Source organism: Pezoporus occidentalis, unplaced genomic scaffold (genome assembly GCF_034315485.1).
Source record: "Pezoporus occidentalis ecotype Australia unplaced genomic scaffold, CSIRO_AGI_Poc_V1 ctg29, whole genome shotgun sequence".
NCBI lineage: Eukaryota > Metazoa > Chordata > Aves > Psittaciformes > Psittacidae > Pezoporus > Pezoporus occidentalis.
This window is the reverse complement of record NW_026914829.1, coordinates 6,059,820-6,086,281: the sequence shown is the minus strand read 5'-3', so window position 1 is coordinate 6,086,281 and position 26,462 is coordinate 6,059,820. Positions and strand designations below refer to the sequence as shown.

At 37.5% G+C, this 26,462-nt stretch overlaps 1 protein-coding gene across 3 annotated transcripts in view; it reads left to right on the top strand.

Moving 5' to 3' along the window:
• The first annotated feature begins 615 nt into the window (after positions 1-615).
• The window catches only part of MYOM2 (myomesin 2), an 81,433-nt gene continuing 55,586 nt past the window's right edge, over positions 616-26,462 (top strand). For 2 of the 3 annotated variants that reach the window (XM_062626220.1, XM_062626217.1), the window contains exons 1-10: positions 616-758; positions 7,559-7,692; positions 8,743-8,862; positions 10,347-10,485; positions 10,684-10,841; positions 11,713-11,805; positions 19,222-19,310; positions 19,392-19,442; positions 19,709-19,873; positions 24,180-24,341. In XM_062626220.1, the coding sequence (XP_062482204.1) occupies positions 7,586-7,692; positions 8,743-8,862; positions 10,347-10,485; positions 10,684-10,841; positions 11,713-11,805; positions 19,222-19,310; positions 19,392-19,442; positions 19,709-19,873; positions 24,180-24,341 (1,084 nt within the window). In that variant the 5' untranslated portion in view covers positions 616-758; positions 7,559-7,585. Of the gene's footprint in view, positions 759-2,323; positions 2,383-7,558; positions 7,693-8,742; positions 8,863-10,346; positions 10,486-10,683; positions 10,842-11,712; positions 11,806-19,221; positions 19,311-19,391; positions 19,443-19,708; positions 19,874-24,179; positions 24,342-26,462 lie in introns of all 3 variants that reach the window. The other variant, XM_062626218.1, reaches the window with a different exon arrangement.

The following is a 26,462-nucleotide window of genomic DNA, read 5'->3' as shown; positions in this document are numbered from 1 at the left end:
CATCAGAGTCTCACAGAATTTAGTGCTTTGGCTGTGTTTTTTATCTCTGCCTGTATATGTCTCTATGCATATTAACTCTTCCTCCTTTACCTGCAAAACAGAAAAGTCTCTCTCAAGTTGACTGGTGACATTATGGAGATAGAAATAGTGATTAGAAAGTGGTCTTTATTTAAATTCATGTCAATAAGTTGCTATGCCTTTGCATATTGCAACCATGTTCTCAAATTCAGGGAGCTCTTAATGAGGCAACAGGGAGGCTCATTTTACAGCCTAAGACACCAAGGGGATCTCATGTCTGTGCTAATAAGATTCTGGAGTTTATGTCTCCTCACTGGTCTTCTAAGTTAATGATTATTTTAAAGCATCAATGATTTCTAAATAAAAAGTTTAAACTGTTTTCTGACATTAAAATGTTTCCAATGTACTTGATATTGCTGTGAAAAGAAACCCCACTCTTTAAACAACTTCTTTTAGGATCAAGGTCTATCTTTTATTAAAACACAGAGGTGTAGGACTGCACATGGTGTAGGACTTTTCTTCTGCCTTTATATGACACCCTTATTTCCTATTAGGCTGACCTCACTTTTGGGAGAATCACTTGGTTAGTTCTAAATATAGCCCTGCATCTTCCCTTAAATGGGAGTGAAGGGGCAGTAGCCTTTAGAGAGAGGAATTATTTTTGTGTTCCTCAGCCAGAGTTTACTAAGCTGGGAAAGGCTGGTCTTCCTCTCTGCGTTGAAATTTTTCTATATCCCTTGGTAAGTCCGTTTTTCATCTAGGTTTTTCTTGCTCAGAACAAATGAGGGTGATTGTGGGAGGTGTTGGGTACTTCTCTGTAAAAAAAAAAAATTACCTTCCTTGGGGAAAGCAAGCAATAAACAGGACATAGATTGATTTATGAAAAGATAAGGAAAAAAACTAAAGTAAAATTGTTTCCTTCTGTGTATAGTAAGCTTGATTTTATTCTGTATTACATTTCCTATGTTCTTTCTACATATAAAGATCTACATAATGCCAATCCATTGCTCTCTTGGTATATGAGCTTCCACAACTACACATATATTGGCAATGCAACTTTCTTGTATGCTATACTGTGTAAGAAGACAAAACATGATTTATCTGAAGTATGTGTGTAAATAATCAAGCATAAAATCCTATAGTAGCTGGCAAAACTATTTGGCATGCTGAAGAATAAGATGTAGCTAGGACAAAAAATTCTGCTTTTATATTTTGTCTACCATACTTCCGATCACATGTCTTCAGAAGATGCATTTCTGGTGTTTGTATTGCTCTAGGCTATGTGATGTGTTCTGTGCCACATGAAAATTCCAGCTAAATACCGCTGATAGAGCCTTGGGAAATCGTGTTTGTGCTCTTGAAAATATGCCTGTGTGTTGATAATACCTATGAGTCAGTGAAAGTATTGTAATGAAGGATAATGAAATTTGGGATGATGGGAAGTGACTTTCATCATCTCATTGTCTCACGTTCCTTGCTGTCCATTTGAGGGGATGTAATGCAGTTACCAAGTGAAGGGAAATCTTAAAAATTCATTGGAACATGTAACTTCTTGTGCATTTGCAATGTTAGGATGGAAAGGTTTCAATTCAATTTGCGCAAATTCAGCCTCATTTAATTCCCAGTCATAAGATCATGAATTCATAAGAAAGCTCTTTTAGAAAATTATTAATAAAGAATAGACACATCTGTGATGGCCAGTATTGTCAGCTGCTCGAAAATGGTGCTTTGCTGGGTATTTGGATTACTGGAATTAGATGAGAGAACCCCAGATTAAGGTTTACTGAGGAAAGTAATACATGCACTTCTGGGGATAATTGGAACCAGATTGAACTTGTCCACAAGATTTCTGTTTAAAACTGATTTGTGAAACTAGGATAATACTATTCCCATACAAAGGAAATATGATCAGTAAAACTTAAGACCAGCTGTGATGTAGCTAAAGATGTCAGAAAAGACAAGCTTGCTAGGTAATGTCTGGAATTCAGTGGGGTTTAAGCAAATGAGAATTCCATATGTTTTTTGATTTTAGAAGAGTTTGTATTCTGTTGTCAAAAAAGTTAAAACTGAATTCTGATTATGCAGAAGGAAAAAGCCTGTTTAATGGAAAGGACAGAAGCATCTTAAAATGCCAGTTTATTGTGTGTTTTTTAAGTTCATCCTTTTTAATGCACAGAACATGATTTTCTGTGTGAGATCTAAATACACACGTGCACAGAAACAGAGAGATATATTAGCATTTTAAAAGTTTGTTACAAAAATGAGAAAGATGGTATCAGACCCTCTACATCCCATTCTGTTTTAGACTGCAGCATCTATGAGCTACATAATGATTCATGCTGTTTTTACAAGATTTCCACCAAAGTAAGTTCCCTGGGGGGAAAATGTTCTTATGTTTTTATCTATGGCAATTTCTACAGGACTGATACAACCATCTGGAAAGGACCACATGTTTTCTGAGGCAATATAGTAATTCTTTAAGCTGGTCAGCAGAATCAGCTGATGACTAGAAGGTCATCAGTATTTCCTTTTGTTTACCTTTCACTGTGGTATATAGGTTGTATGGAATGTTATATATTTTATCAGCTAAATATCATAAGCTTTAATGTACCATAGAAATATAAGTTGGTGAAACAAGACTTCCTAAAAATACTTAACTTTGAACAATATTGAGAACAAGCAGCAGAACTACAGAGGGGTAGAGGAAACAATGACGGCGTCATGGGAAAACCAGGACAAACCCTAAAGTCAATACAAATGGTCAAAGCTATTTCAGAAGGATGAGATACAGAGGAAGATCAAGAATGAGAATACATGTGTAGGAGCAGGATGTACTGATCTTTCAGCCAGAATGAGGAGGACGGGCAGCATGAGGTCAGGCAAGAGCCCATGAATTGTTTTTGACACTTCTGATGGACAAGGACAGAGATGAAAGTGCATGTTGCATGGTACAGCACTGACAGGTCAGGCAGAGAAAGTACATGCCGTAGTGCATTGCTCATGACAGGAGCCTCCTGAGTTTAGGAATGCAAGTTTCTTATCTGTGGTGAGCACAATCATGTTCTTCCTATGGCATTTGTGAATCCCATCCATCAATTTGTTTGGTTGTGTGCCTGCTGTCTGAGGCTGTGTCATCATGCTAGAATTTACTGCCTGTCCTTTAAATCTTAAATTAACTCACATCAAACTAACCATGTCTATATCAGACCTTTGGCTTCCCTGCTCAAGAATGTGGCCTGTTGTCACATGGTCCTAGATTATTGTTTTCTGTTCATATCAGCATTACTATGGCATGAAACTATACATATCCTGGGCCAGGAACTCCACCTTTAACTGCTTGCCAAGTATAATTTGTTATTGTACACACTGCTAAGCCTGTGGAAATGTATATTTGTGTAAATTGATTTGAACAGTCTAATTCATCTGTATTTTATATCATTAATTCTTAAGGACATTTTGACTGACTGAATTTTTTTTTAGGTTTAATACTCTCTGAGTGGTTTCTACAGTACTTAGATTAGTGCAGTTTAGATCCTTCTGATGTCGCCAGCATTCACAGTCATAGAAATAAATAGTAATAGTAATAATAATAATAATAAAGGTAGGAGTACAATGGTGCTCTGTTCCACTAAAAAAATAAAGGTTGGGTGAGAAACTAAGTATTTTAGGACCATTTTATCTTGTAACTCCAGGCTTTTTTCTTGAAATCTAAGGATGTTAATAGGATCTGCATGTATGAAGTTCAAAGTTTTTTTGTGAAACACAGGGCATATATATGTTACAATTATCCAGAAAATTATTTTATCTTTCTCTCGGTCTATTTATGCCTTTCTTTCTGTTATTAAATTTTCAATTTCCCATGGGGAAATATTGTTGGTTATTATTTCACAATGCATTTTCCAGACTACTGCCTGCATCTTCCCTTTGGGTCATGTCATCAAGTGACTTGCCAATATAATTAGGTTTCCAATGACTGCCAGTAATAATATCATGGTTCACCTAAATCAGTAAGTTGACTAAGGCTAAGCTGTCACCTGCGTATCATGTTATCTAACTGTGCTAGTGGAAGGTCGACTAAATATTAATATCTATTTCAAACATCTCACATTAATATGTATTAGAGGAAAACTGAGAAAGTAGTCAACACATTCCTCTTAGGAAGACAATAGAAACTTCTCTTATTATAAAGTCAAGGCACCCCACATCCTCTGTAGACTGCTGAAGCTGGTTTTGCAGTGGGGCTGTAATTTTGCTCTTTAGATACTTGTCTTTGAAGCAGTATTAAGTATTAAATATGTACTCTGCAAGCATCATTGTAATTAACTGGTGATGATTATTATATTTGGAATTGTTGCCAAGCAGCTCCCCTCTGTGTTAACAGAAGGCAAAACAAGTCTGGCTGCTAGTAAGCTCCGTTAATTGCTTGTATGGAGGCTGGAAGTGGATGCAACACTTGCTTCTATTATAAGGATGTTTGGGTAAATGTGAAAACATTTGAACCCAATTTTGATAAATCTTGGGTGCTGATTAATAGAAGAAACACAAATTAAAACGTAAATTTTATATATAGTGGAAAAGGCTGAACTGTAAATGGCAAAGATATTTTCTCCTATCTCAAAAACGAAAATAACCCAGACTGTGATCCCTCCAAACACATGGCCACTACTCTGCAACTCTTCTGTGTCAGATCTCAGCGGGAGTTATATACATAGCAACACATAAATTGCACGTTGATAAATTCACAGAATTATTCAACTGGGCCTCATGTAAACATGAGTAACATTTAACAGCTGAGGCTACCCCTTAATCTATTGGTTTGCCCTTTGCACCTTCATCTAGGTGAAAAGTTTAACTATAAATAGAAAAGAGGGAACATTATACCGTTAACTGACCAGTTGATGTATGAACGAAGGGGGAAGTCAAATGTCATATACACAATAGTCACAGTTAGACAGCATAAAGAAAACCACTATTTAATGTCTTCAGGTATAACCTAATGTCATGTACAGATACCAAAACTAGGAGAAGCCAAGGCTAATCACAGGCCTGTGTAACTGTGTCATGTAACTAAGACATGTTGTATGACTAGTTAATATTATGTTCATGTCAGATCAGCATTGCATGAGGGCACCTAACTAAGCTAGCATCCCTTTGAGCTGCTGCACCGTACTGTACTATCTTGGGTCATGTTAACTCTCATGTTCCTCTAGAAATGTGGTAATATACTTCATTAGTGTCCCATAGTAATGTTATAAACTTGTTCTGTTTTTGTCTTGCAGCTTCTGGTATTTTGTGTAAAGCTCTCATTCCTGAAGGTGTGATTTGCCATTCTCTTATCTCTTGAAAAAGACTTGAAAGGTAACATATATGGTAAATATGGATTATGCAGAAGATGCAGCTATCAGGATATAAATTGTAAAGATTCATCTGTTTAGATCTTATTACTTTTAATAAGATATACCTGCTATTAAATATGCCTACTGTCTTCTCCTGCAGAGACCTTTTTCTTGGAAAATTAAAACTAGCTGATGTATACATGACATCATGACTGGGGGCATCTGACTCTACTTTAAAATACCTAAAACTAAACACAGCTGAAATATATTACTGTACTTAGTCAATAACCAGTATTTCCTTTTGTTGGCAAATACTATATGCTGAAAATATAGCATTTATGGGTATTTTACTGCATTTAAAGATTCAATTTCTTAGCCCATAAAACATGCTTTCTTTTTTTTTAATTTTATTTGTTTGGGGGGGTGTTGCGTTTTTTTTTATTTTTGGGTTTGTTTTTTTTTTTTAGTTTAATTTTATACAGTTCAGAAAAGAATGCCAAACAAGCATGAATGAAGAATGAAGTGACTTGCTAAATTCAGAATTTCAGTCCTTCATTTGCTCTCCTATCAATTCAGTTAAAGTTTCCTGGTTCAGGAAAAAGGTGGTTTCTGATAAAATGAGATCTAGTTCAAAACTGAAGAAATTCAGTCACTGTGTCATTGCCAGCTTTCAAATTCCATGTTGGTTTTTGTAGTTTTTTTTTACTTCAATAATCTTTACTTTGTGAAAAGTACATGAAATCAATGTACTTCAACAAAATATTGCTGAAAATAAGTTTCTAAATGTTTATTACTTTTTCTGAAAACAATGTTTTTTGTCACATAATGGAAATTTTATTAGCGCCTCATGTTTTGAAAAATTATTCTGTAAAATCCCCATTTGAGAATGGGAAGCAATGATAAAATTTCTGAAAAATTACAAATATTATCAAGACTTTTTCATGATTTTTTAGTGTGACTTGTTAGTGTTGTTTCTGATTGTGTTACTAGCCGGACTGTATATGCAGAAAAAATAATTTTCTACATTTCATTGCAGCAATTTATTCTTGAAATATGAGATCTAGATTTCCTATACAGCACATCATATTTTTAGAAAGAAGAATGTAAGATTGCTATTGCAGGAATTTGCCTGACTGAAAAACTTCAGGATTTGGCCCAAGCTTATAGACTTTATACGTGCAATTTGTTTCCGTTGTCACTGAAGTGCAGACATCTCATGGGGAAGGTGTTGGCTGTTCAGTTGCCCCCTGGCATCCCTCACCACTATTCAGGCCAAGTGGCCCAGGAGTAAAAAGCCCCACATCCCACTGTGACTGTAAATGGGATGAATTCAGCAGGCTGTAGTTACACAAGCTGGCACCTACTCAGGGCACAGCTGGTAGTATTCCCCACTTGCAAGAAGTTGTCATATTTCTAATGAGCACAAAGGGATTTCTAATGACCAAAGGGATTTGGTCTCCTCCAGGTTCTTTTCGCCATGGCTGGGAATTTGCTTAACTCCAACTCAGTGGGAAATGTGCTCTTCCAACCCACACTGCTTCTGAGACCCCCCTGAACATTTCTGAGAACCTTCTATCCAAATACAGATCAAACTATTCCATGCTTTGGAGAAAGCCCATAGGAAGGCCACCAGAAGGATAGGTGGTCTAGAAAAAATAACCCATGAGAAAAGGTTGAATGAGCCAGCTTTGTTTAGTTTAAACAAGAGAGCTAAAAGGAAATGTGAGCAAAATCAAGAGGCTTCTGCAAAAGTGGGTGAATACCATCTATTTTTTGTTGTCATGGTGAATTGGACAAGAAACAACACAAATTGCAACAGGGAAAAAAATAAAAGCTTTGAAGAGCAGAGAGCTGAAACACCTAAAAATACCCCAAAAGGTCAAATTTCTGTCTCTGGAAATTTCTATAGAGGTGTTAAATGACATCTGCAAAGAAGGGGAAAAGTGATCCAACAAATTCTCTCCTAGCTCTATCATCTACGATTCCTTAGTTTACAGTGCTTGTCTGTTAAGGTATAGCCTGAGACCCACATGTACCATTGATGGTTTTATTTGTAATAAATGGATGGAATTTTATCCATCAATACACATACATGTCTACATATAGACATGCCCACATATATTCATCAATACACATACATGCCTACATATAGAAAAATATAAGTGTCTGAAATATATGGCTAAATGTGATTTCCCTCTCTGTAGGAATTACTGATTGTAACACACTGAAATATGTCTTCAGTAGCAGTGCCATTTTACCAGAGGAGGCACAAGCACTTTGATCAGTCCTACCGCAACATTCAGACAAGATACGTCCTTGAGGAATATGCAGCAAGAAAGTAAGTACCGTGTATTTCACATAAAGAGCATAGAGAGTTTTTAATTTTGGTTCTTAAAATCAAGATAGTAAGCTTCTTCCTGTGTTCTTTTTCCTCCTCCCCAATTGTTATTTGTTAAGAATTAATTCTGAATAAATCAGAATTTATTCTGATATTTTTCCAGTTCCTTTCATTGGGATGCTCCTTGTCTGTAGTCTCCCACCAGCATAGCTAGACTTTCTAGTTACATTGCAGCACACCTACACAGACTTTTCAGCTCAGGATCTGTCCTGTTTTCTACCTCCAAGTTGGAAATTCTTCCCTTTAGACTCTGATTGAAAATCTGACTTTAGAAAAATTGCCATGAAATTTACTATAAATCACAGAAACAATTTTTTACCCATTATTCCATATGATATGAGGACATTTCTTCTCCTGAAGTTGGCTATTTATAATTATAGTTTTGTCATTCAATTTCCTTTTTAAAAATTAAATAAATGATTAACTCCTCTCACATGCAAAATCAGAGTTTTAGTCACAAGATGATACACATTCTTTGTATCCCAAAGTCTGGAGCATTGGATCTTGGTTGCTTAAGAACCACTGGCCTCCCTTCTCAGTAAAGATGCATAGCTAGCCTAGCTAGCTGTCTAGCTTGTCCAGCTTACCTTATGGCTGAGAAGAGTTAATGCAGAAGGTTTTGTGATGTATAAGAAGGCAGGAATATTTAGAAATAATGTTTTAGGGATTCTGTGCGACTTGTGTATTAGACAGGCTTGTACTCATAGTTCACTGAAGTGCTATAGTAGAACTTGAATGATTAGAGACTGAGATAAATATAAATTTAATAGAATGAAATGCCTGATAATCCCCAGAGACAGATAATGATGGGCCCTTGAAGAACAAGTGGAAGTGGAATCCTAGTGCAGTCAGTGAGGAATGCAAAGTGGGTTTCTCACTGAACTGTGCTCAGTCACGGTATTCAGCTCATTTAAGGTAATTTCTTTGACTTTTGCAAGTTTGTGTTTTACCAGAATCACTGGGTTATAACAATGCCTTTTATATTTGAAGGGCTGCTTCCAGACGGGCTGCTTATTATGAATTACCTGGCCTAGGAAAAACAACATGCAGACTATGTGCCAGGAGGGCACGCAGCTTGGCTCATGAAGCAATACAAGAATCTAGGAAAAGGTAAAGCTCTGTTGGTCCCACCTGACCTGTGTAGTGGGCCTGGTCCCATTCAATATTGCTCTTCTACCAGGGCTTTTTTAAAGTTGACAAGTCTGGAAGCTTCTCCATCACTGTTCTTCAATAATCTATTTTGCCTGGAGTAAGTACTAAATGACTGAGTGCCATTTTCAGTCTCATATTTTACCCCAGAGTTGTTCCTCTAATCTCCTCTCTGACCTTTGAAAACAGCTTTAAAACCAAAATAAATTAGAATCTGTCTGGGATTCCAAACCAATTTTTGAATAGATCTACTCCACTATTCCTAAATTTCTGATTTGAATCAATTTAAACTTTTTTGAATTCTTACTGTCACATCTCAGTTACAGCCTTGATATGAAGTCCTATAGTAAGTGTGTTGCTGATGGCAATGTTCCTGCTTGAGAATTTGACTGTACTCTGCCATGCTCTCCAGTAACAGTACCAAAGACATAGATAATTTATACTACAAGAACAATTTCTGCCTTATTTGTAGAAAATGTGTTGTGAAAATCATATACATCCATATGGTTCTGGTACTTTGAATTTTTTGAAAGATATATCTTAGAACCTGAATGTTGTAGGAAAATTAAGCTAATTTGTATGCTCTAATTTATTTTATAAGAAACTGTCTCAAATTTTATCAATTAAGAAGAAAAATGTAGCAGAGCAAGGCTGATATTTAAAATACATTGAAATGGTAAAAAGAAATATTTTTTTAAATACTGGACAAATAACTTCTTGGTCCACTGTTCACTGCACTTCATGCAAGTCTTCTTATTTGCTTTGTGGCATGCAAGTTGGGTGTGGGTGTTTTTAGGAATTCTGAGAAATCTAGGGAGCGTGGCTTTCACAGAACAACCCACAATTTTCTCAAAACGCTGTCTTTTCTTGGTAGTTTCTAGAATACTTCCTGGTCACTCTTGCCCAGGGACAGCCTTTTTGCATGGATTTCATCAAATCCTTGTGAACTCCTTGGTCTCTATTTTTCAGGTGAGCTCAGCTGATACAGCCCATGGAGAGCATCCCAGCTGCTAGGGCCAGAGGCACGCCATAAGCAAGGCCCAACACTTACTAGGATACAAACAGGCACAGAACATGCCTGCACTCCTCTGCCTTCTTATGTTGATGGGATGGAAAATTAGGGGCCAGAAAGAAGCCAGGCAGGTTCTTGATCTGTTATCAGAGGACTAGGACTGTGGGGTACATCATCAATGTGATCATGCCAGCTTTCAAAATCTGAAGCTGTCTATGGCACCAATATACAGGGTAAAAGAAAATGAAAGAAAATTCATATTCATTTCACATGCTCATTAGGATAGGCAAATAGGCTCTAAGAATATTTCTTAAATGAAATTTTACATCTTGCTGACACAGTTTCAGAGTTCTCAGTTGCCTAATGTGTATGAACGACAGTCTTAAAGCTTCATATCAATTAATCTTACCTGATATGTTTTCTTGTCCTATAGAACCCATGAACAAAAGACTCATGCAAGTGAAGAGAAAAGAATACGGTTTGCCAATGAATTGTCTGTTTTGGAAAAAGAGATTCACACAGCCAGGCACCGTGCTAGAGAACATCTGGACAGACTTGAAATACAAAGGATGGTATGGTGCCAAACCTTTTTGTTCCTATCCAAGCAGAATTAAAAGATATACTGAAACTGAGGCCTGTGTTTCAAACAGCAATAATGATTTACCATCTTTTAACTTTGTGGATTCGAGATTAGATTTTCTACCCTATTTGAGTCTTGTGCTAGATGTGTTTTTTGTTTTTTTTTTAAATTTTATTCCTGTGTTTAATAGGTGGAAGAAAACATGGCTCTAGAAAGACACGCTCTTGAGGAAAGTATAAGCCGAGCTCCTGAAATACTAGTACGTCTGAGGTCTCACACTGTCTGGGAAAAGATGTCTGTGAGCCTTTGCTTCACTGTACAAGGATTTCCCACCCCTGTTGTACAATGGTAAGAGACTTTCCTAGCCCTCTAAAAATGTTGTTAAGCTCTTTTCATTTGTAAGTTATGGCTTAACTGGTAAGTGTCACATACATAATGTCTGTGTTAAACCTCCTTTATAATCCTCATAGATGTGCTGGATTGTAGCAGTTGATACTGCAGTAGAAGGAGTGGGAGGACAACTTGCTGAATGTCCCTGTGCAATGTGAGAAGCAAACTCAAGTATTTCAGAAGGCAGGCTGTGGAAGGCATTCCAGTCTTTCTGGCCATTGAATTCCCTCATGATGAAGTAGCAAACAGCAAAATAGACAGACTACTTGCTAAGCCTGTGTAAACTTGTACATTATTTTCATGGACTGTAACTTTGTTCAGCTTGTGTCAGCCTCTCTTGAGGTGGACATTAATGTAACGTCTCTGAAGCTGCCCTACTCTCTGGACAAATGCTGTCCTGTATATGCGAGGGCCCAGGCTAGACAGAAAATCTAACTTGAGGCACAATCCTGTTGCAGCTTCCCTTATTTGTGATGAAGTGCTTTACTGTGATCTAAGAAAAAGTTTCCTTTCATGTTGTGTTTTGTCATGTCATGGCAAGTGGACTGGAAAGTTCAAGTCACATGCCATCTTCTCTCTCCTTCACTGCCTGCTTTTCCGATTTAGGTGCACACCTTCTCTTTCCAGTTGCTTACTAGAGTGGTGGTCCCCCTTTTGCCTTCATGGCCCAGTGTGTAACTATCTATACATGCTGGAAAATACTCTATGCAAGTAGAGAAGATTTATAGAGAGAGCTCAGATGATAGTGAATGATATCTGGATGTAAAAAACTACTAAGCTAATGCAGTGAAGACTAATAGATATTAGTTCTTTTTTTCTTGATTTTCAGGTACAAAAATGAAGAATTGATTAGCCCTGCAAGTGATCCAACAAAGTACAGAATTGAAAGCAAATATGGAGTACATGTGTTGCATATAAACAGGTAGATTATTCTAGGATGTACAACAGTTTTGTATACTGTAAGCAAAGCATTTTGTATCAAATACAGTTAAAAATTCACACAAAGGCTGCAAGACAGTTGTTAAATTCAGCACAATTTTTTGTGGTACTCACATTTAGGCTGGAGAAGGTTAACTAAGCTGCTGCATATTAGATCGTGAAAATGAAATGAAAAATTAGATATTTCAATTATTTAATTCCAGCAATCTACAAGAAGATAAAAAAAGAGAAGGAAGTAGATGAAAGAATGGTAGTTCCTTTTCTTATTAGAATTATATGTTCTCAGCATTCAAAGTGGAAAAATGTCTGTGTTTTATGTTCTTGCCGTGAAGAAGTTCTTTAAGGTAAGCTAAAATTTAGCTGATCACACAAGGATACCTAGTTATTAGCATTATATATTAGGGTAAGTTTGCATTTTGTTCTCCATTTTTTTGTTCTCCAAAAAGTAAGGAAGTGTAAGTTAGTTTTTAAAAAGGTTCTAATTTAATTAATTTAATTTTTCAAAATAATGCGGTATAGAAAATGCTGGGGTAGAACAGCTTCCCAAAACTAATCCCGTGCTGTCCTAAACAATGTTGCATGTGACTTGGTACAAGGTTTTGTAAAAGTGTAAAAACCCAAAGAAAAATGAAGATATGACTGTGGTGTTTAAAAAGAAAGCTAATATGTAGAGCAGAGACACAAAACCTCGCTTTTAATTTATCCAGAACATGAGCATCAGCTGTGCTGAAACAGCTGTAATATTTGTGGCTAACACTTTGCTAGCCAAACATTTCATGTTCTATCCTGTCTCCATCTGTCCCCAGTGGAAGCAGCCCTGAGCACGGTCTTGTGGCATTAGTACAGTGCTTTCGGGAAAGACCACTTGCCTTTTTCGTCCTGTAGCAGTCCGGGATGAACTGTCAGCCCAACTGCCCACCTTTTCATTGTTCAGGATGGGAGAAATGTACCTCTGTACAGAAGCTGGTAGCAAGAATTACTATGTTGCTGCTTCTTAAGGGATGTTTCTCAAGGAGTAGTAGTACTTACAGGTACTTCTAAAACACTCATGTAATCTTCTACCCCTAGGACATGGATTACTTGCTGACTGCTGCATCCATGAGATGTCTCAACACAGCTGATCCTTCCCACCAACATTTCTTTTGGAGATAAGAACAGGAGGTTAAAAGATAAAACCAGGTTGTCCTCTTGCAATCCTCTCCCTTGCAGCAGGGAAAAGGGAAAATTCATTTGTCTGGATTTGTGACAGTCAGGAGATGAAACTTTGGTGACTGTGACTCACAGTCAGTCGGTGTCTGTGACTGTGTTTATTTCCCTTGGTTAATGTCCATGAGCAACTGCTTGTAGGGTCCAGATGCTGGATATGTAGTATGTAGGTTCCTTTTGTGACATTTTGGGAGTAAATGGCTTTTTGAAGACATGAGAATCAGTGCTGATGCTCCTTTCTGAGCCTCTGTAACCATCAGGCTGAAGGGTACTAGTGGCTTACATCCCCTTGGTGCTGTTTTTTCTCTTTCCTGTGCTTGTTATCAGTCATTCAGTCACCATCCACAATCAGCTTTGGGAGTGTTCAGACCCAGCCATATTTAATCAGACACACCACAGAGTCATTTATTGGCACCTACTCAGGTTCCCACACCCACCTATCCTTACCCTTTGTTTATTAGTCTCAGGCCTTCAGGTATTCATGCAGGCTCCCTCACATTAAACCAAGCTGCCATCTTCAGAGACCATTGCTCCATTTCTCTTTCCTTCTGTATGTCAGTGTGGCCTTTTTGCCACCGAAAGATACCTAGCTGTTCTCTTCCAGGTTTCCCGTCTTCTCTTAAAAGAATACCTTGGGGACTGTTACGATTTATTTACCACAGATTGATACAGTTAATTAAATTCAAGTTTCTAACCTTAAATTTGTTTATTTACAACTAATCTTTTTTTTATCCCAAAACTTGACTATCAGCTGTATTTTCTGTCCCAAAAGACAGAAAATCAACATGCAGAAAATGGACTGCTTTGATAGTGCATTACTATCATTAGATGATTTGTGTATTGAAAACAATGGATGTATAGGCAGTGGTTAAAATACATATAATTAATGTTTTTATATAAGCATGTGTCAATTTGCTCTCATTTTTCCATACGTATCTTTCTGCACATGTATTTTTTTTTTCTGTAAAGTAGAACTCTTGGGATTTTCTACCTATCCACTTCTGTGCTCTTCTCGCCCGTTCATACCAAAGTGCTGAGCTGCATGTCATCTGATCTGCAGTCACTCAGAATGGCCTTGGAATTTCTTGGCTACCTTTCTGGCCCTTCAGTGAGGCTCCAGGAGTGAACTTTTCCTTCTGATGCAAGTGTGATATTTATTCCTATGAGTATTCCTTGATACCAATGGAAAAATTCTTGAGGCACCAAAACCAGAACGTCACCTCATCAACTTAAAGTAGTAACTGGACACAGTTTCATGCCCTCTGTTTGTTGTCTTCCAGGGTTCATCAGCCTATACAGTAACCAGATCATTTTCATTCCTCTGTCTCATATTTTCATGATGCTCTGTACTCAATTTACATTTTCTGCATGCATTCAGCACTATCATTATCATATAACACCTCTTCCTCCTTTTACACTTCATCAAATGGAAGCTTGAGCTTAAGGTCTCCCTTGAGCAGTAAAGAAAAGAGGTTTGGAGTTTCACTATTTTTTTTCACACATCTCAGAATTATAGGAGAAGAGATTGCCAGCCTGCACAGGGGTAGTCGTTCATTCCATCTCTCATCTCACTTCTGATATGTGATTCAGAGAATACTGAGGAACCCTCTGAGGGAAGGCTACTGGTAGTTGGAGTGATTGATACATATCTGAGAATATGAGGGCTTGTTTAAAGTATATTTCTTCATCCCACCTAATTTAACTATAGGTAGGGAACATAATACAAGATTTCTATATCAGAGGTGTTGAGATGAAGATGTCCTGCTGCTATATAGCATAGCTTCAAAATATATTTTGCCTTACTTAGTCATTAAAAATCATAGCACTTTGAATTTCTTAGTTGCCAGTACTTGTTTAGCAACAGGCTTTGGTTTTTTGTTTGTTTGTTTACTGTGATGACTCCTGACGTGAATCACTTAGATTTATGCAGCTGTGAATGGCTACACTGCATTTCCTGGTACATCCGCTGGGGCACAGAGGGGACAGCAGTGTGCTCCTGTCTGAGGACATTCCTGACCCCCACCCCACAGTGCGCAGGCAGGGGAGCTGATGAAGGCTGGTCAGCAGAAGGAGCAAAGGAGGAGGTTCTGTTCTCCAGAGTTCTGTGAGTGTGATGTGATTGCACAATCTCACCTATACAAAGCTCAAAGTTTGGTACCTCCTTTGTCTTTTAATAGGGCCCTCTCCTGTTTCATTAAGCCATCGCTTAAGAAGTGCTTGCAATTACAGCAGAAAAGGTTTGTGGTTGCATCAGTAGAAATGTGTGATAGAGCCGGCAGAGTGCAGTGTAACACCTGCTGCCAGGAGGCAGAGCTGGCCTCCAGATCAGGCTCTCCGCTCAGCACCACCAGCATGGCTTTAAAGAAAAAAAAAAAGCTTAAAAATTGAATGAATCTTCTCTTCTAACTATTCTTATTTAACAAATGACACTGTGCAGTCAGTGCAGCGCTATTTTAGTTTGATTAGGCACAAAAGATTTGAGATGATTTAATCTGAGCGGAGAGGTAGTGAGACCTGCTTTTTCTGCTGCTATAAGTAGCTGTAGAGCAGAGGCATTGCAGCAAAGGCAGTCTTCCAGTTCAGAAAGAAGAGTCTTTGAGCAGAATAGGGTTAATTGGGTGATAAACTGCATCTCCCAGGGCTTTGCAAGTATGCAGTACCAGTGAGTGCACAGGCAGCAGGCTTGAACTCCTGCTCTTCTTTCCTTGCTGAAATGCAAGCAACAGCCCTCAGTCTGTGATCTTCTGACCTGTGAGTCACTGTCCATTGTAAGCTGCAATAGTAGTGAAGTGGCCACCTCATAACAGAGGTCCCTTCTTCAGTAAAAACAAAAACCAACCAAACAAAAAGGATGAGTCAGATTCAGTGTGTCTGGGGAATTAGTGCATGAGGTGGTAATTCCATACAGTATTTCCACATTTTGATGTCATATATCCATAACACTGAAAATTTTGTCATTTGGATTCAAGGGAGGAAATTTTAACTCTGTAATTTACTATGCAGTGCTTCCTGTTCTTGACACGCACTGAATTGTGTTCCAATTCAGGGAAAAATGTTATTTCACTCTTAACTCCTGTGTTTAAAATTACACTAGGCAGATGGATGAATATATGCATTTTAAACAGATGTATCTGCCTGGGGAATATTCCCTTCACAAATATTAGCACTTCAGAACCTCATGTGGATTCAGGGAAATTTAATTTTCCCAAAAAAATATTAGTACCTTGGGATAGATACAGCTCTGCACTCACACTTCATGCTATCTAAATGTATTCTATGCATATTTTATCTGACCTTTGTAAAGGTTGGAAAACACATTCTCCATTGTGATGAAGAATAACTGTTGGAGAGACCATACCTTACATCTTGGGTACTTGAAATATAATTTCTAACTGATCTTGACTCAATGAGCTTTACAGTGCAATTTAGGGAATCAAGAGGGTTTAGCACGCTCTACTTAGGGAAGTAGATAGTTGCCAGAATAATCCCCAGTCTTAGCATTATCTGGCATGAAAGGAGAGTCAGGACCTATGTGATTTGCCATCCTGTTCAACTTTCTTCAGAGTGGGTATTAAACAAACGTGCTGTGTAGCTCTTACCCACTAACTCTATACTCTTCTAGTAACATATTTGAAAGCATTCAACTGAATAATAGGTGATCTGAGATGGTTTGATTTCTCTAGTGTCAGGTTAGAGATCATAGCAAGGATTTGTAAATTACTTTCAAAGCAGTGACCTCCAGAAAATGGGTAGAGATCTTAAACCGCAGAAAGTGCTTGGCTTGGGGAATTGTTCATAATAACTGTAAGTACCTTGTTTCTCTTCATGAAACCAAAGGATGTTGTAAGAGTGTGGTCAGTAGTTTGATCAGTAACTTCTTTCTTTTGTTCTTCCTGAGAAAATGAACTATCATTCCATCACTAACTTTTGTCAAATAGTTGCTTTCAGACATTGAACTTCTTGGGCTAAAAAAAAAAAACCCACCTTTGTGAATCTCCTGTCTCTTCTAGAGACTTTTAGGATCCTATTCTGTTTTCTGTACCTTGGAAACCACCACAAATAGGAAGATCTCATCAAGACATGTATTTTGCTGCTCCTTACGGGGAGGTGACTAAAATAAGCACAGCTATGTATCCCTTTGAAAAGTTAATCAGGTATCTGCCATCCTTTTGACAAGCTGGTGCATGCCAAAGTATGCCAAGTGCTGTTGTAACACATTAGCACTAAGGTGATCAAGATCCAGTTTCTGGGGACAAACGATGTAATGCTGTTTAATTTGCTAATAGATAACATGAGTTATAAAGTATACTATATAGTATGTACTATTTACTTTATAAATATCTCCTTAAGGTAAGGAGGTACAGAGAAAACCTTACAGTTCCAGTACAGTTAATTCTACAATGCCCTTTCTTGTAAGAAAATTCCAGGATGCCTCATTTGTTGTTAGCTTATTTCATTATAGCAAGGCACTGTACTGAGCTGTGGTAAATGTATGAACTAAGTGCATTTCAGTATAGAGACATTATAACATGACTTAGGATAAAAGCCTGTACTGCAGTTTTTGGCTTTTTATCACCCAAGTGTTAAATAATGTGAAACTGGGATAATAAAAAAGGTCTTCTTTTTTAGGAAGAAAGCTAGTGCAAGGGAATGTCAAGTCTGGCAGCTTTCAAACAAGTCCAGAATCAGTTAAGCTTTATATAGATCTATGAACAGGTAGTGGCATTTTTAAAAATCCTTCCTAAAAAAAAAAACAAAACAAAAAAATTAATAGTATCAAGCCCAATTTTTTTCCCAGACTTTGACTGTCCAGTCTGTAGTAGGGCACTCAAAGGCTTCATACCCAACTGCAGGTTTTTTGATTAAATAGCCTAATCTTAGGACTTACCCGTGTGTCTTTGTTAATTAATTGTATGATAAAGTTTGCATTTTACCGCTTTATTTTGTGAAATGTGTGTCTGAAGATTTCCCTCCAGGAGGAGCTGTTAGCCCTGTATGTTTGGAGAGAGAGATCTCAGTTTAATAGGGCTTTTATCAAGTTGCGCTTTAGACATTACAGTACAGGCACTATCATTTTTGTGATATGACACTGTCCAGAGTATATGCATAAGCTGCAAAATAGGTGTCTGATGTGCCTGTCACAGGTGCTGCATATTCCAAAATTGGCATCCCATTATGCAATTTACCTCAAACGCTCTTACATATGCTTTCTTTTCCCACAGTTGGGATATATGACCTCTTAGAAGACAAATGAACCAGAATCTCATCCCTCTCATATGGCAGTTGCCAAGAAAATGCAGATTTATTCTTCTGAGAGGAAACTAAATGTATGCATGCAGACTATCATTGTATCTCATCACTGGGAATTTCTGAATCACCTCCATTAAATTCATTACTAAATAAATACACACAGGCAGGATTTAATTGTGTGTGTTTCAGAAAGCACTCTGATTATCTAATAATTAAAATTAATAGAAATTACAAGAAATAAAAGAAATCAACAATTTTGTTTGATGGACATATTGTAAAATACATAACTAATGGAAAAGTTCAAGAAAAAATACTGAATTAGACCAAATAAAAAGTATTTTGATTAAAACCCAAAGTATTTTCTTTCCTATTAAAGTAGTTAGTATGTTTATGAGAAGAAAGCAGAATTCTGATTTTTTTTTTAAGATTCATTCTGAAATGTAAAAATTAAATATCATGCTTTTTTTTTCCAAAATTGTTACTTCATTCAGACTAAATTCTTTCATAAAAATTAAGGAAATTTTATTCCACTCTGGGAATCGCCACAGAAGGAGAAATTTCTGTAAGCATCACATATACTTTTCTTTCACATCTTCATCTTGAAGTATGTGGCAGAAGGGCAAGATGGCTTAAGGAAAAAGGTTACATACAGAAAAGGACTAACCAGACTGGCATCCTCCAGCTATGTCCTTTTGATCATCCTCTAAAGGTCATTTCTGATTCACTCACGTTAATGCAGCCTGCCACTAAACTGTGATAAAACTGCGGTAAAAATCAGCACCACTTTCTGATTGCCTTTCATCAACTTCTTGCATTGTGTGACAACAGCAAAGAGCTTTGTACACTTTCCTTGGGGTCGACATAACTTGTTGTGTAATATCAATCATTAAGAGAATTTGTGTTTGTGTAGAGAGCCATCTGTTTTCCTCCTTTCCCTTTTCAGAGCTGATTTTGATGATTCTGCTACCTATTCAGCAGTTGCAACAAATGTCCACGGGCAGGCATCAACTAATTGTGCTGTGGTTGTGCGAAGTAAGTCCTACTTCATGATTAAAACAAGACACAAATATAATGCTCATGTCATTAAATGTTTATTGTATGTTTATCTTATAGGGTACAGAGAAGGCGAAGAGCCTCACCCAGCTGGGATAATGCCCTTCCACTGTAAGCATTGTTTTGGTTTTGCTTAGGTAGTTTATGTACTCTTATCAGATTAATGTTTTACAGATGAAAGAATTGGCTTTTTCTGACTTTTCTTTCTAAGCATTCAGTTACAATAGGAGCTGTCCAGACACTTTTGCTTATCCGGTTGTATTTCTAGATCAGAGTTCAGTATAATAGAGAGCTCCACCTGCTGTTCAGATTGGATAGTAATCTGTTTGTGACAAGTACAATTATATTCAAGAATGTTTTCATTTTGTCATGCGTAGTACCCCTGTCGTATGATGTTTGCTTCACCCACATTGATGTCCAGTTTCTGGAGAAGTTTGGAGTCACTTTTGCAACTGAAGGTGAAACACTGACCCTGAAGTGTTCGATGTTGATCACCCCAGACCTGAAAAGACTACAGCCTCGTGCTGAGTGGTATAGAGATGGTAAGTTAGTACACTAGGTAGAAGCTACCTGGAAAATGCTGCAGAAACACTGAGGGCACAGATCAGGCTTAGAACATAAGATTGTCATAATTATATTTGGAATAGAGCAAACCAATATCTCTGGTTAGAATTTATAGACCCACATTCTTTCAGTTAAATCACTTGGTCAGCCTTTTCTTGAGTACACATTTACAGCAACAGGGGCAATCTCATATTATCTAAACACAGTATTTAAACATTTACTGACTAGGTGGAGATCCAAACTCACTTCCTAGATTTGACCATGATTTATAATTAGATGCTGTGACCACTTAGCTGAAAGGCACTTACAGAGTAGTAAAGGTTGAAGCACTGAGGTGTGTGCACAGGCCTCCACTTGCATCTTATTCCAGTATTTATTGTGAATTTTATACTGAAATCAATTTAATGCATAGTTAAGAAATACTTATAGAAACTAGGCCTGAAACACATGCCTTTACTCTTCTGTTTAAATGCCATGTTGGTAGGTTTCCCTTGATTCTTTTGTCCATGAAGGTAACGTCGTGAAGCAGTCTTAACAGGAAGTACCGAAAACTCTGGTGGATGGTATTCAAACGCTGCACGAGCAGTGTTTGTTCACCGCACAAAAAAAGGTCTTGAAAGATAAAATTAACTACTTAAATTTAATGGATAGCAGGCTCATAATGGATATTTAGCTTAACACTTTTAACCAACTACAATCTCTGTGTAGGATTCTGAAGTAAATATTTTGCCTGAGGATTTAAGGAAAGCCTTGGTTATTTGTGAACGGTGAGGCCTTTCCCCAAAAGGACCACATTTGAGAATGGTGGACTCCTAGGACTAATGTTTAGACTGGTCCTAGGCAAAGAGGCAGAAACTTCCGTAGCTGAAAAAAATGTAATGCATGAAATAAATGACTATAAGATTAATAAGACAGTCAAAAGAATTCAAGGTTACTAAAATCAGAAAAAGGATGTTTTTATTACTGCTAATTATGCTTTTTATTTCATATGCATAGTAGTTTTAGTTGGATTCCCATTTGATCCTTCAGGGAGTGACTGCTACTCAGCACTCAGTGTTTCATTCCTATTAGTCTATCACTGTGGATACAGTGGGAACTATTAGATATTACTCAAACAAAAAAGATGAGCTGGTCAGAATGGCTTTTTTTATGGCTTGGTGAATAGCATGAAATCTAAGGCTCATCCATGAACCCAGATTCTGTTGCCACTGAAAAGTACAGGGATTTGTAATCACCATAAATACTCACCTCACTCTGAGGTGAGCCATCAGTACCTTTACTTTGTCTCTTACTGTGCCCAGTTTCTCAGGGTGCCAAACCTCTGAAATTTTGGGTTTGGAACTGCAGATATGACAAACTGCTAATTTTCAAGGGCTGTCCCATATTGTTTCATGTTTCATTCATAAATTTTTCTTGCACTGTGGATAGGTGAACAAAAGCTTACATCCCTTTCAGTTTAACCTTTCCTAATGCCAAGGCATTTCTCTTTTGATGTATAACAGTATCATGTTCTTTGTTTTCTGCCTTATTTGACTTAAGTTTATCTTCTTACATTGCACACACCTTCTTACCTTTCACACACTTTCTGTATGAAAACCTGAGATGAAAACTTGGTCTCTTTGAAGCCAATAGGTTTTTGTTACTGAGTCAGATAGGCTTTCATCCCATTATTTTACTTATATTTACATGAAATAACACAAACAAGCTTAGAACTGTCCTTTGTTGCTTATACATGTATTGCAATATATTCAAGAGGTATATAGGTGCATCAATTGGCAAACTTGTTCCTAAACACAGCAAGAATTCATGCACTATGAACCTTTGCTATGTGCTGCACAGTTCCCTGTGTTAACTAGTATGAAAGCTGGAGGCAATGCAGAAGTTTGAACAATGAGAAGGTTAATAATTTGTTCAAAATCATGTGGTTTAGATATTCTTTTTTTTTTCTTTTTGAAAGGTAGTGCTTAATTCTCTCTTGCATTATGACAAACTGCATTTTTCCTAAAATTTTTGAGTTTGTGTTAATCAAATAATAATAGCTGAAGCCCTAAGATAGATATGTATGATTTACTTCCAATAATTGTACACAAGAGAAATATGTATTCATTCAGCGTTAATAAGCTTCACGCAAATGAGCCTTATTGAGGATATCTACTAGACTCCTATGGAAATATAAATCAACTGAATCAAATCCTCTAAAGTGGTTTGGGATTTTATAAACACGAATATGATATCTATAATTCATAGCCCACTTAGAACAATTTAAGATACTGAAAGAACTAAATCAAAATAATATTTGAGAAATGCATATCTAATCCAGATATGAGCTCAGCTGGTAGCAGGAGCTTTCTGTTATTGATCTCTAATGTAAAATAAACATTATGCAGCTATATGCACCAGTATTCTGCAACCATTAATACCGTCAGCTAGAATAAAATAATTGTATTCAGAGGGAAAAATGGAGTGCTGAATTTAGCTGAAACTTCAGCAGACATGATGAAAAGAAGGTTCAGTATCAAGTAATGCCCTGCTTTTTATATGAATTTTCAGTAGAGTGATGTTTTAGGAAAATTATCTCATGTACTTAAAACAGCATGTAAGGCTAGAGTCGCATGCCTCCAAGTTAGTCTTCTAGAGTTTTGTTCTGTGGTAAGTTCTAGGAGAAATGACATAGCCCAACAAGTGAATAGACTGGGAAATTGAGAGCAATAGTGAGACCCTGTAATTGTAATATTATTGTGATGGCAGGTGCATGAATACTTGCTTTATTAGTACTTCTGAATATGTTTGTGTCCTCCAAAATTTACTCTTCTTCTTGGCTTGTCTAGAAAGGCGTCCAGACTGCATTAAAAAAGAGAGCTCCTGGTTTCTTAGGGGATCTGGTGGGTCTTTGGCCTCGTGTGAAGGAGAGATTTTCTGTTCTTACTGAACATGACTGCTTCTGCAGTTTCTAGTCTCAGGTACACATAAAGGGTGGAACTGGATGATTCTGGCCTCAACAGACAATACGGGCTTGTCTACAGTTTCTGTATATTCAAACTAGAGTTTCTACCATTCCTCTCAAGATTTTCAGGTGCCATTCACTGAACTTCATTTTTTCTTCAGGATTTTGCACAGAACTCATGAATTGATTGAAGTTTCTAGATTAAGATGTTTACTGATTTAATTTAAAGTAATTCATGAGCCTACATGTCTCAGTACAACTGTGACTTGCATGACAGAAAGGGGACATGCAGGTTTTCTAGGTAAGGGTTTCATTGCTAAGGATCTCATGGGAAGGAGTGTGATGAAATTTACCTTTTTTTCACTTCTCAGAAAACAACTGTATGCTTAGCTGACTGTGCAATTTACTGCTGTAAGTTTTAGTAGTGTGTGTCTTCCAGATGCTTTATTGTGTAATGTAATGTGTGTAATTTTTTAAATCTTCTTATGCAATTCAGCTGGTAAGTGGGAAAACTGATTCCTTTGCAGTTGTTTGAATGTCTGCTCCAAAGTGTATTTAAGCAATAGAATAATAAACATTTAGAGATATTCAGCTCCTTTAAATACAGTTCTGCTGCACTGATTACAATAAATTAGTATGAAATAGGTCTTAGGAAGTTAAAAATCAAAAATAATCCAATCAGTTATTAAAAAAGGTGGTATGAGAAAGTCCCTTGGCTAGCATAAAATATCCTGCTCATTCATTTGCTCTGGTTCCACTAAGCAATCAGATTAATTTGCATTAATCATGGGTCACCACCTCTCACCTGTGAGAGATTCAGATTTAATTTTACTCATTGCTCAACAGGCATGCCTTGAAGGTTTAAATTTGGTGCATATTTATAGCAGTCTTCAGATTAAACTGAAATCTGGTCTTCAAATTGGTGGAAGAAATTGAATAATCTGACTTTTGACCTGAACAGATAGCAAAACTTCTTTAAACATGAAACAAAGTTCCACCCTGCATTCATTACAGGGTATGTCAGATTTTTATGTCCATTGTTTTGAAATGTGGGCAACGTCCTTCTCTGCCAATGTATTAAAAAATTATAATGATGGAAATTCTGTTGTTGGCACTTCATAGGGTAGTCTGAGACCTCATATTCTCTGAAATTCAATGACCAAATAAGTTTAGAGAGATGCAGCTTACTTTCTGTAGAGTTTTCAGAACATCGAAGCACCATCATTCTGCATAAAGGCAGCATAAAGGTTAGTTTGTGCAGGTGATTAGCATAGGGCCGCACTAGGACATAGATTGTTCTGGCCAGCATAATAATGTGTCCGATGGGTTTTCTCTTCCAGATGTGTTGATAAAGGACTCCAAGTGGACAAAGCTGTATTTTGGAGAAGGCCAGGCAGCTCTTTCTTTTAGCCATCTGAACAAAGATGATGAAGGTTTATACACCCTGCGCATGGTAACAAGAGGTGGCGTGAGTGAATACAGTGCATACCTGTTTGTCAGAGGTAAGCTTTTCACCTGTTTCTTGAGGAGAAATTAAAAAAAAACAAAACAGTGAAAAGGTTAGTTTTATTAAAAAAATCCCATGTAATGACTGAAGTACAAAAGAAATCCAGCCTTCTGGTATTTCATAGTCATTTTATTTATATATAGTAGTCTGTGTTATTAAAATCAGTCAATAAATGGGGGGCTTCAAGAAGAGCACACTTCTGAGGACATTTTCTTTCCTGAAGAACCATAGAAATCCTTCTTTTGATGAAACAGCTTGTTTCTTTCTTTGCCATCTCCTTTCCCTGCAGGAAATAAACAACTTTGCATACTACCAGTCCTCACTGTGATGGTTTTAGCTCTAGAGATTGCCAACTAGGAATAAGCCTTTTTGGGGACTCTCATATCCTGTGCCTGGCCTTAGGAGGAGGCACAGAAGAAATCAAAAGAAATATTCCTACCACTCTACCACTCACAGTCACCACAATAATCAGAGAAAAGAACCAAAATAAGAAATTAACTCACTGAAGTATTACACTTTTCACAAGGGACATAGCGAAGAGGAGATAAATGTATTAAAATAGAATAAAGGTCAGAATTTTCCTTCACGTTTGCATGCACAACTCTCTGAAGTGAGAACGAGCTTCCAGATGCATCTAAGAGCAGAACCCAGTCTTCACTTATTAATTTTTTCATTGAAAGCCTGAAATATCTCTTGTTGAGCAGTTCTTTCACTCTCTTAAATATATCTTCCTTGATGCTGGCAAACTGGAGCAGCCCTACTGAAGTCGTTGGAGCTGTATTAATTTTAAACTTTGTTCTTGGAAATGTATTGGAACATATGTGTCTTGCAGAACTGTCATGCAGACAATTGGCATGAAGTGGAGGGACATGAATATGTTGTCAGGGGGCTGATATTCATATTCATCACAGGACTTCATGAGGGCTTCATCAACTTAGCAGTATGCCCTGAACAAGCCACTCTGCCACCCTAATCTCACTGGAAACAATTTGCTGCAGTTCTCTATTTCCCAATTACCTTCTAAGAAAGAAAGTACTCAGGTGAAAAAGATCCACTAATATATAATAACTTTCCTATGAGTTTTTGTTATAATGGTGGGTCTATTTTAGGTACATGTATTTGTCCATTTTATATTATGACTGATCCCTTTGCATGCACAGGACCTTAGACTTGAGCTATGTCCTCTGGAACCTCTAGTGTCCTCTGTTGGCCTTCCTCTTGCCTTTATTCATGTAGCCTCTGATGTGATAGCGTGCACCAGCCACCTCAGAGCTGATTGTAATTAGGCTGTATAATTTTAGAGTTCATAAAAGTATTTTTGTGTTATAGAAATCTTTCTTTGAAGAGAGAGAACTTTACCTGTTAGTAGACTTCATTAGGAATTGTAGATTCACATCAGTCAATACATTTCAAAATGAAGCCAGAGAAGGGTATCTTAGTGGTGGAACACAGATTATTTATGCCTGTTAATATTGTAAGACTTTAAATAATAAGGAAACTTAGAAGCATACCAAGAGTTTGCAAAGATTTTATTCCTTAAGAGAATTATTTTCTTCAGCTATGTGTTCTTTACTGAGTACCTTGAGCTGATCAGCAACCCACCGAGCCACAGTTTTCAGTGGGAAAGAGCATCAAAACCACATGGGCTTTTAATTCTTGTGAAAAGTGTCGTGGTTTAAACCCAGTCAGGTAATTCGTTCGCTCACTTCCCCCCCTTTTCTTGCCCTCCCCCTGCTCTCGGAGGGACGGAGAGGAGAATCGAAAAGAATGCAACTCCCACGGGTTGAGATAAGAACAGTTTAGTAACTAAGGTATAACACAGATCACTACTGCTACCACCAATGATAATAATGATAAAGGAAATAACAAGGGAAGAGAATACATCATCTCACCACCAGCTGACCGATAACTCGCCCCCCCAGCCCGACCAAGCTCTGACCGATACCTCCTCCAACCCTGCTGTCTCCCAGCCCTTCCGGCTAACTCCCAGTTACATCCTGGGCATGACGTGCTGTGGTATGGAATACCTCTTTGGTCAGTTTGAGTCAGGTGTCCTGTCTCTGCTTCCTCCTGGCTTCCCCTCCTCCCTGACAGAGCATGAGGCTCACAAAGTCCT